This window comes from Propithecus coquereli, unplaced genomic scaffold (genome assembly GCF_000956105.1).
Source record: "Propithecus coquereli isolate 6110/MARCELLA unplaced genomic scaffold, Pcoq_1.0 Scaffold468, whole genome shotgun sequence".
NCBI lineage: Eukaryota > Metazoa > Chordata > Mammalia > Primates > Indriidae > Propithecus > Propithecus coquereli.
In genome coordinates this window covers 1,069,562-1,080,740 of record NW_012150485.1, presented here as the reverse complement: position 1 = coordinate 1,080,740, position 11,179 = coordinate 1,069,562, and the positions used below count along the sequence as shown (strand labels likewise).

At 54.5% G+C, this 11,179-nt stretch overlaps 1 protein-coding gene across 1 annotated transcript in view; it reads right to left on the bottom strand.

Annotated features, from left to right (window-relative positions):
* PRIMA1 (proline rich membrane anchor 1) overlaps window positions 1-11,179 on the bottom strand; it is a 55,852-nt gene that overhangs the window by 11,511 nt on the left and 33,162 nt on the right. Inside the window, exon 3 of the mRNA XM_012655211.1 lies at window positions 3,123-3,252. Within this exon, the coding sequence (XP_012510665.1) occupies window positions 3,123-3,252 (130 nt within the window). The remainder of the gene's footprint in view (window positions 1-3,122; window positions 3,253-11,179) is intronic.

The following is an 11,179-nucleotide window of genomic DNA, read 5'->3' as shown; positions in this document are numbered from 1 at the left end:
GGCGGGGGAGGGGGGAGGGCTCCTCACTAAATTCTCCTTTTAATGGTTTTACAGTGACATAGGATGCTTTTGTTTCCTAAGAGAAAAGGCATGTTGTAGATGAATTATTGACCAAAAACAGTTGGCAGAGAGCAAGAAATCCTCCACTTACTCTGGAGAGAAACGCAGCCAGGCAGCGAGCTGGCTTCCCGATGATGCTCTCTCTTACAGCCCAGGAGGCAGGGAGGGGCACTTTGCTCTCCCCCATGGGGCTGTAACTTCTGCTGCCTCCTTCTCTCTCCTACAAGGGGTTAAGTCTCCCTCCCCAGCCTCCTTCCAGGTGGGTTCTGACAGTGCTGGGCTCTATTTCTGCCTCCTCCCACAGTGAGCACAGCCCTCTCCTGTCACTGAGTATCTGTCTGCTGCACCAGGGATGCCCTCTCTGGCTTATGAAGATCTCGAGGGCAGAGGGCTGGGTCTTCTTCCCCTGCGTCCCCAGCCTTGGCCCAGAGATGGACGCAGAGCATGGTGCTGGGGCAGAAAGGCGCTGTGCTGCAGAGCCTCCGTGCACACCCCCATCTGCCCATTCCACCAGGAGGCCGACTGGCTGCATGCATCTCCCGGTTCGCCTGCTACTTCTGTTTGGCTAATGGAGGCACCCATGGGAGAGCTGAGAGTGTGGAGAGAGGCTGGCAGCATCTCCTTGCCCTTCCTCCCTGTTTTGGGGGCGGCATCTCTTGCAGTTCCAATCACAGCTCCTGCTGGATAGCCCCCCTGCGGAGTGAGAGTCTCTCATTAGCTTCTCATGGCACTAGTTCCCTTGCCTGTCGTCCTAGGGGTGCTAACTGCCCCCACTGCTGCTAGTCCCTGAGCGCCTCACTAGCCCCATTTGCTCCCTGCACCTGCCCACACCCCTGGAAGGAGCCCCGCCCATGGCTCTGGGGAGGAGCCCCGCCTGCCCACACCCCTGGAATAAGCCCTGCCCACACCCCTGGAAGGAGCCCACCATCAAAATCTGGTCAACTGAGCCATCTGGGTGACTTCTCTTTTTTCCCAGGACACTGATAGACCCAGGAACCAAGAACCCAGGAACCACTCTCTCTGAGAATGGAAGGGGACAGGGGGCAGACAGGAGGCACCTCCTATTGCTCTGAGAGGGGGCCCATTCCTTCCTGGGAGAGCCCCAGCCCAACCGAAAGCAAGCCTACGATGGCTGCGGCCGGGCAACACTGCCAGGGTAGGATATTAATGGGAGTTTGTTCTCCTGATGTGTTCTTTTTCCCCGCCTCCAGCTGAAGCAGGTAGCACAATTCTTCAGGGTAGGTTTGGGGCAGGGAGGGAGGCAGAAGTGGCTCAGGGAGTCTTTTGTAAGAGTGTGAATTTATTTAAAAGATTATTTATGTTGAGCATCTCTGAGGGGAAGGGGGGTGCCCTGGTGGAGCATACTCTTCCTCAAACCTTCAGTAGTTCCTGGTGCCTGGAGTCACAGGCAAAGTCACATTTAGCCTGGTGACAAAGGCCTCCCCAGTCAGGCTGGCAGCTCCCTCCAGCACCATCCTCTGGGTTGCAGTGGCTTCCTGGTGCTTTTGCTCACACAAGGCCTTTGCCTGTGCTGCCGCCTCTGCTCTGCTTCCTAAAATCCTCCTCCTAGCCAGCAGGCTCCTGGCTCAAATGCTGCTGTCATCTGGGTCGGGGTTCACCAGGACTCCTTCAGCCACAACAGGCTGCTCAAGAATCCCCCACCTGCCTTTTTGACTCACAGATCAGCCCCTACCCCCGAGGCCAGGTGAGCATCCTGCGGGCACAGCCTGCGTCTTACCAGTTTCTATGCCCACCGAGCCTGGCACACAGGAGGCGCCCACAGAACACCTAGGAATTACACTAGCCATGTCCCCTGGGAGACTCCAATGCATCCACCTTGGTTTCCGAGAGGCCAGGCCCCTGCCCAGAGTTACAGGGTCTCAGACCTTGGGCCTTTCCGTCTGTCTGTCCTTTTGGCCTCAGAGAGGCACAGGCATGCCTCACACACCCCTGGTCGCCCCCTTTTCCACACCCCTGAGGAAGGGCAGACTGGGATATCAATGTCTGTCACTAGCCCAACACTGTGCTGACTCGTCCGTAACACTGAGCCATGGCGCTGAGGTCAGGGCTGGCTTTGGAGCCTCATGATTCTGGGTTCAAATTCCGCCTGCACTGCTCACTGCTTGTGCCATCCTGGACAGCTCCCTAACTCCTTAGAATCTCAGTTTCCTCGTCTGCTAAATGGAGCTGACTGGGAAAAGGTGGGGTGGAGATGAACTGAGAGAACGTGGGTGAGGAAACAAGCCCAGTGCCCGGTGGAGGTATTGCCGGACTGCGGTTATTCCCTCGTTATTTAGCACAGTTTGGGAGACCGCCCCGCAGCAGGAGCATGGGGGCAGAGGGGCTCCCGGCTTGGGTTCTTGGCTGGGAGGCAGGTGCCCAGGGCAGGGCCCGTCCTGTGTGGAGCCGCCACGCCCTGCCCCTCCCCCTCAGTGTCCAGCATCTTCTGCCCAGTTGCCGGGATGCTCCCGGGCTGTTGGCTTTTCACGGCCCTTTGTCCTGTGTGCCTGGCCATGCGCTCATGGAAGACTTTTAACTTGATATTTTATTCTTCTGCTCTTGAATTATTAAAGTGAAATCACAGAAAACATCCGATTCAAAGAGGAAAATTAAATATTTTAGGTATTACAATCGTAATAACTAAATACCCTCTAACTTTGGGCTTCATGAAACTTTTAAAAAACTTTCTTAGAAATATTATATTATTAACAACTCCTATCGCCCTTTGGTATTTTGCAACATTTTTGCATTTTTTGTATTGTACTGGGCTTGACATATAATTGGTGCTTATCAAATGTCTGTGGAATCGAACTCCTTAAAAATGAATGGGGATGTTATGTCTGATCCACTTTAAAATATTGCAGCAATGAAAAAGATCAAAGAAAACGGATACAGCAAATATAGCAAAATCTTGATAACTGTTGAATTAAGGGTAAATGGGAGTTCATTGTATGTTCTTTCTGCTTCTTCTATGCTTAACAATTTTTATAATTTAAAAAAAGACGGGGTGGGTGCAGGAGCTCCATTAGGCTCAGAGCTGGGTGCAGTGGGCAGACACTTACCTTTTTATGGCTTTGTAGCAAATGATGACGAGCACAGTCAGAAACACCAGGGAGGCACAACATACGGCAATGATGATCACCAGCCCTGACCACCAGCTTTCCTCAGCGGGGCAAGAGGTAGAGTTGGGAGCTGAAAGAGACAGGAGCAGCCTGAGTCTCCCCTGGATGAGCCAGCCGGTGGGCCCAGCCTCAGAGGTGGGACTGTCGTGGGTGATACCAACGACAGGTAGGGGGAGGGGGTCACCACCATCCATCACCCAGATAAGAGCTCTCTGACCTTTCTTACTGTCCCTGCCCCCACCCTGCAGCAGGTGACATCATAGCTGGCCCCCAGCCAGGCTGGGCCCCAAGCGCCTCCATCCCGGCCCTGGTGTGCTCAGAGCAGGGGCTGAGCGCGGCGCCCCAGGCCATCCATCCTCTCTCGGCATGAGCTAACTGACAGCAGGGTCAGGTCTAATTTCCCATGAAAAATAACAGAACATCTCATTCTCTCAGCTGAGGCATTAAATCTGGTTCTTCTGCAGGTGGGGGTGGGGAGCGGGGCTCACAGGGGACACTGGGGGAGGAAGGAGAGAAAGGGAGGCTCGGCCGTGTTCATTTCTTAAGCTAATTTCCTGCAAGAGGCAGGCTCTCTCCCTTCCTGGATTCGGCCTGTGTGGTGGGATACCTGTGGCCATCTCAGTTTGGAAGAGGGTGGCCTCAATTTGGAAAAGTTTCACGGACAGTGCAACTGACACTGGGTGCTCCAGGACCCTCCCATCGCTATTCAATTCACGGAGTCCACGGGTGAGCCTGTCCTCCCTCCCTGGGCACACGCTGTGTTGGGGTGGACCTGAAGGGCAGGTGTAGATAAGGACGGTTCACTTTCCTCCCAGAACAGCAAAGACATCACACAGCCTCATCCTATGGGTTCTGGGAAGACTCAGACACAGCTGGAAAGAAGTGCCCAGAATTGTAAAAAGAATGAGAGGAGGGGAGAGAAAGGGAGGGATGGACATACGGACAGACAGTATTAGCTTTGGGCAGGTCTGCAAAAGAATCAGAACTATGCCCCAGACTCGGTGTGCACTCCATGATAAGCACCTCGAGGGGTGCAAGAGCACGTGGGGAACCAGTGGATGACTTCCCGAAGGATACCAGGGATGGCTTCATTGTTATGATTCTTATCAGGGTGTAATTTACATCTAGTGAAACGCACCCACCTCAATGTACTGTCTGATCGGCTGTGTCACATGCATACACCAGTGGAAGCCACACCCCCAGTAAAGCACGGAATATTCCAGCAGCCCAGAAAGTTTCCCTGTGCCTCCTTCGAGTCAATCTCACCCTGGGGGCAGCCACTCTTCTGATTTCTAAAATCACAGGTGAGATTTGCTTGTCCTTGGCATTCACATGAATGGAATCATGCAGTGTACGTTCCCTTTTCTTGTGTGTTTTATTTAGCAAAGTGTTTTTGAGATTCATCTGTGTTGTCGCATGTGTCCGTGGTCCCCTCCTTCTTACTGCGGGTAGGATTTCACTGCGGGAACACCACAGTTTGTGCAGCCGTTCACCTGAGAGTGAGCGCCCAGGCTGCTTCCGGGTTTCCACTGTCGTGAATAAAGCTGCTGTAAACATCTGTGCACAAGTCTTTGTGTAGACATGTTTCCTATTAATACTCCTCTTGGATAAATCCCTCGGGTGGGGTTGCTGGGTCAGGCGGTGTGTGTGTGAGATTAAGTTCATAAGGATCTGCGAAGCTGTTTTTCCCAAGCACTTGTACTTTCGCACACTCTGTGCAGAAGGAGAAAGCTGCAAAGAGGAGAGAAGCTGGAAAGAAGGGACTGGTTGCCGAATTGTGATCGCATTGTGCCAGCTGGATTAGGAGACCCGGGCAGCCATTAGGTGCTTCCCAGGGGACCACTGCTAAAACCCCATTAACAAAGGCAAGGTCCCCAGGGCTGAACCTGACATTGTCACAGAGACCAGCCAGAATCAGAAACGCTGCCTGAGAAACTGACTGATACGGGGATGCCCCTGACCTGCTCTCAGCCGGGACATCAGGCCTTTAGAAACCTCAACACTGGAAAGACACAGAACATAGAACTCTAAGTAGGCATACGCTCTAAAATAAGGGAAAGGAAAAGGATGTTCCTTTTCCCCATGATGAACTTGTTCAGTGCTTTTTTTGGTGAAATATCAAACACAAAATCCTCCCCCCCAGTTCCTGATTTTGGTGTGTCCCTGACTTGCCTGAGTCTTCCCAGAGTGACGCCCCACCTTCCCTACACTCCGGGAAGTCAGAAGTCCCTGCTGGAGGGTCGGAAATGCAACCAGATCATCCAAGGCTGTTCTGTCTACACCGAGTCCCCAAAACCCAAAGGTTTGCCTCCTTATTTTCATTGCAAAGGGAAGCAATTTTGGTTTTTGTGACTATGCCTCAGGCTGTAACCTCCCCAGGGCCACGCTTGCCCACAAATGGCCCACAGAAGGTCACTCAACACTCCTGTGGCTGGGATAAATCTACCCGTGTGTGGTCTCGGCTAAGAACTGCTGCACCCACCGATCTCCAGCAAGCACTTGGCAGAATGGGAGGGGGCTGTCTGTGGTTGCCACAGTGAGTGATCCCAGCAGCTACGGACGTTAATGACAATGCACTGGTAGAGTCACCCCTCAAAAAATGCCAACAGGGCCCCTGCTGAGAAATTCCATCAACCCGATTGATTGCAGGCCTCCCTGGGAATTTGGCACTACATTTCACAGCGCCTCGTTTCTTTACATTCTCTGTTCATGAGATGGGAATTTTGTTTCGATTACTTTTCAAAACATAATTGGTACTGAAAGCAGGGAGCTGGGGTTGAGTGTCCTCTGTACAGGGTGCTGCTCGCAGTGCACGATTACCCCACACGTATGAGGAAACTACTCGACACAAAACTGCTAACATATGAAAAGAGGGAGGTGTTTGGTGGAACCTAGCTAAGGCATAAATCTTGGATTTTGCTCAGAAAACCGGCTGTTGTGTTCAAAGAATGCATCCTTATTTATCCTTGCTTGAGTCAATTAGAGAATGTTGGGGCTGGAGAAAGCCTAGGAAGTGTCATCTCAGAAAAGAGAATACATGTTGAAGCTCAGGATCAAGAAGGAACTTTCCCAGGGGCCAGTGGTCTTTGGGCTGCAGGCTGGGTCTGCCCCTGCTCGGACTTTCCTCCTCTTGGGTGTGGCCAGGACCTCCTTCCAGAATCTCATGTGCACAGACTGACGGTTCATATTTGAGAAGACAGCATCACGAAGGTGCTCACTCACTCATCCATCCACCAAACACGTACTGAGCACCCTCAGTCCTGGCACTGTGATGGGAGCTGGGAGCGCCAAGATGAATCAGACATACACTGTGCCCTGACCAGGTCTGGCGCCAGCTGCCCCACGGATCGTTACGAAGCTAAGACTTGATCGTCTTGCTGGAGGAGTGGGCAGTCTCCGAGAGAAGGGACCTGCGCGAATTGCTAATGTGCAAGGTGAAGGTCATTTCAGGGGTAAAGGTGATGCTTTGTGAGAGACAAGCGGTCAGACAGGGAAGGCTGAGACAATCAGGGAGTGCCACGTTCCAGGAATGAGGATGCCCGAGCGCTCTGCCTCCTCCGTCACTCCCGCTTGCTCCCGGCAAACACAGCAGAAAGGCAGGAGCTGTCCTGACATCTCAGGGGTCACAACGCCCTCTCTCCTGGGACTCAATGAGGCTTTGTCTGCTGTATTCGTTAAACGCTCCTGACGCCCGTACAGATGATGAGACTGGCAACCAGAGAGAGCAACTTTAATAGAACTACCCAGGTTTGCCTTAGAAATGCCATCATTAAAGCCTTTGCAACTTCTGCTTCCAGCCGAGATGGAGTAACAGGGACCAGATTTGCCCTCCTGCTTGAAGCATCCAAAAACATACCAAATATACAAAACAAAGGTTCTTTTTTTTGTTTTTGGTTTTTTTAAGCAGTAGATATCAGGCCACAACAGACCCTGATCCCAGAGAGACAAGAGACAAATGAGTCTTACCACTGGGCCAGCTCCTTGCCATATGAGAGTGTCCAAACAGTGGTGCAGGAAGGGGGAGGCCAGGCAGGGCCAGCAGCCCTGCAAGTTGGGGAGTTGGAGCTCACAGTCCAGGGAGTGAAAGGCAGGTGAGGTTTCTCCCCAGGGGAACTTTGAGAAGAGCAGAGGAAGCCAATAGCAAACAAATGCACCAACACATGTATAATCACATATTGTGGCAAGAGCTAGAAAAGAAATGGAAAGAGATCGAGATACCCCCAGAGGTGTGTCTGCAAAAGAAGCATGTAGGGTGGGGAGCTTCGGATGCACCCACCTGAATGGGTGTTCAAGGATGCTGAGGGGACCAAAGAGACCCAGGAGATTCCCGTTGGGGGAGGGACTGTGGACCTTCCTGTGGTCCAACGTCATAGAAGAACCACATGAGGTCAAGCAAGCCCTCTAGCCACTCTCGGGGACAAAGCCCTCCCAGATAGTATTTATGGGGTTTTTGTGACTATCAAATGAGAAAACAGAGGCAGCATTCTGTGGGTACCAGGAGTAGCAACCATCGCTCGCTGAGAAATGACTTTATGGGACTAGTAGGCATGTAGTAGTAGTAGCCCAATTATAGTCCCCTTTTATTTTATTTTATTTATTTAATTTTTTTAATGGCTCCTCAGTCAACTTGATGTATTTCCCTTTTAAAAGTGGGGAAACTGAGGCCACATAGCTAGGGGCCTGGCTAAAGTACTCACAGCCGACTCAACTCACAGGGGAACAGCTGGCCCCATCAGAGCCAGCTGTTGGAGAGAAGCGGCCCAGGGGAGATGTTTGATCCGACAGGCGGGAACTGAGCCAGCCACGAGTGAATCAAAGGGACAGCGAGTGGGTTGGATACTCCCAGGTTTGCAAGGTGTGTTTGAACGGTCATGCAGTCTGGGTCTAGAAGCTGGCAGAGATAGCCATGCTCTTTGTTTGAAAATCACTTTTCCATCATGGGACGGAGGCTTTATCCATGGCTCGGCCTGTTCCCTTGTGCATGGGCACCTCAAGAGGCTGGCCATTTGCTCACGCGGCTCCCCATTTCTGGGGCACGGCCTGAGTGCCAAGCACTGCTGGCGACACTGTGGGCATGCCACGGGCCTCTGGGCCTGGGGGGCCTCATCAGACTCTCTAATTTTCCAAGTTTTGGTGACTCATGCCAAGCTGCCTGAGTGGTTTCCTGACTGTTCCCAGGAGCTGACAGGGCCACATGCTGTGTGCTTAATTGGCCTTAATTAAGGTCAGGTGAGGAGGTGCCGCCATAGTCTCCTCTCTCTGCTTCCAGCTTCCTCAGCCGCCCAGCTCCCAGCCCATCAGGCGGGTCCCAGCCGCTGACAATTCGGTCTAGTGCCAGCTTGTCTAGGGCCCCCTGTGTTGTGGAGATCAGCCTCAGTCTCCGTTAAAGAGCTACTGTCCATGAATACACTTCCCAAGCCACTGAGGACAAATTGAGCCCTTCCTGTGGGAGACAGGAGGCAGAAGCTAGCCTAGGCTGGGCATCATTTCTCTGTCCCAGGGTTAGTGTGGGCTGCTGACACCACCAGGCACCAGGCATTGGGAGCAGAGGTGAGAGGAGTCACAGCCCTGCTCCAAGGGACAGTCTAACGGCACAGTTTTTCCTCAGAGTGTGCAGGGTCACTTCTCCCTCCCACCCACCTGAAGTGTCTCGAGGAAATTGTCCAGGGCACACCGGGGCTTGGAGCGCTTGTGGAAAGGTGGCGAAATGTTTGAGTATTGCAGAGCAGCCCTCCTCTTTCGCCCTGCCTCAGGCAGCTCACCTGGAGCAGCCGCTGGTTTCGTCTGGCTCACAAGGACAGCGATGGAGCCGGGGGCTCCGCCACAGACTTGTGTGACCCTTTGGACAAAGGAGGAAATGGAAGCTCAGAGAAGGGAGGAGCCTGCCCAAGGCCACACGGGGACCAGACCCAGGTTCTCAGGTCTCTCAGCCCTGCTGATGTCCTGCCTGCAAAGCACACGTCCCCCAAGGAGGACATGGTTTCTCAGAAGTCCCTTCATGGGATGACAACCCTTTCCCTGCCTCGGTGCCCCCAGCTCTGTCCCTGTTGGGTTGTGTGACAGACCCAAAGTCCACTGAGGCAGGAGCCTCCCTCCCCTCGCCCCTACACAGAGCCCCATTGTCTCGGACACAAGGGACTGACTCTCAGGCCACTGCTGTCCATTCACGGGCACAGGGCATCCTCCGGGAGGCCTGTGCCAGGGCGTCCACCTCCCACAACGGTTGAGGGAGGTCTGCAGAGCCAGCTCGGGTGTGGGGTGCTCACTCATCTCCACCCCAAAGGTACTGGGGTACGTCGGCTGGTCTTGCAAACCACAAGTACAAAATTGGACCTTGGTGCCTATGCCAGCCCCTGGAATAAGACCTTATTTCTTGGGAGAAATGAGAACTCTCCTTTGGGGTTGCTTCAGATGCACACAGCGCCCACATGCACCTCCACTTGGGGGGCCCTTCCACACCTTCTCTGCTGGTGGACTCTGCCGCAGGCTTTCGCGTTCAGCAGGAGACTCCCTGTTCTCCTGCGTCGTCCCGATTCCTCTCTCAGACTAAGGGCTCCCATGGCAGGAAGTCCCTGGCTGCCCGGTAACCGCAAGCAGAGGGCACCGACGCCCAGCCGACAGGAAACAGACAGGAAGGCACATTTAGCCTCCTGGAGGGTGCAGAGTTCCCGGGGGTGCCTCGGTGGCCTGCCTGTTCCAGAAACAAAGCACACACCTTTCTCCGCTGTGCAGCGGGGAAGCAGTTTGTGGACATTGTAGCCTAAATGGGGGCCCCTGGGCTGGGGGGGCGAAGCTGTGCTCAGCCTGCTTCGGGGGCCACCGCGCCTTCCATAGTCCTGCTGTAGGTCTCAAGCTGCCTCCCCCATGCCGTCCAGGGCCCCCTTCATCCCCCGTAAGCTGGGCTGCCGTGGGCCGCTGCAGCCAAGCAAACCCCGCTCTCACTCGTGGCGGACCGGAGCTGTTGGTCCACGGGTGTGCGTAAAGCCATGGTCAGCCTCTGGCGGCTGGTTCAGCCAGAAGACAGACCTAAGTGTGCCGCCAGGACTCAGGGCTCCTGAGAGGCCAAAACTGCAAAAGGGCCGACCTTGCTGGGCTTCCTGGGGAGAGCTGCCCGGGCCCCTGGTCCTCCCTTCATGCTGTACGAGCCGCCCCCAAACGTCCTCTCTGCCCTCAGCCTCTTCTCAGCCACTGCCCCGTGTGTGCGGCATCCCGCAGGCCCCACCCCAGCCCGTTGGCCTCCTGTGCTGGAAGCATCCATCAGGCAGGGAGCTGGGTCTCCTCGCCCAGTCCCCTCAGTATGGCCCGGCCCGGGCCCCAACCTGGGCACTCCCTCTCAGAGCCCCACAGCTCAGCCATGTCCCCCCACCCGGCTCTTGAGGGAGACACAGAGCACAGGCCTCTCCTCCTGGCCACCGTTGTGTCTTCACTCCAACGCACGGCAGCTATGGGGCTGAGGGTGCTGGGGTGCAGGGTGGGTGGGTCTCAATGTGATGTAGGGTGGTCAGGTCAGCCTCAGGGGCGACATTGGAGCAAAGACTGGAATTTGGCACAGGAGTTCTCCACGCAGGTATCCAGGGAAGAAACAGCCAAAGAAAAGCCCTGAGATGAGCTCGGGCCTGGCAGAGCTCAGGAGCTGGCGGAGGCCAGTGTGGCCGATACAAGGTAGACAAAGGACACTAAGAGGAGATGTCATTGCATAGGGCCTGGAGGCCACGAGGACTGAAAAAGGCGGTGGCACTGTAGGGTCGGGAAAGAGGGTGGCAAGGTCTGATTTAGATGTCGGCACGGTGACCCTGTGTTTAGAATAGACTGTGTGTGTGCGCCCGTGTGGCGGGGTGGGAGAAGGGTGGGAAGCTGGGGCGACACTGCCAATAACCCAGGGCAGAGACAGTGGCGGCTCAGGCTCCGGTGTCAGTGGTGGAGGTGGAGGGCAAAGGTTGGAGTCGGGAAATGCTTTCAAGGTAGAGGTCACGGAAGCATGCATGCGGGGTGCGAGA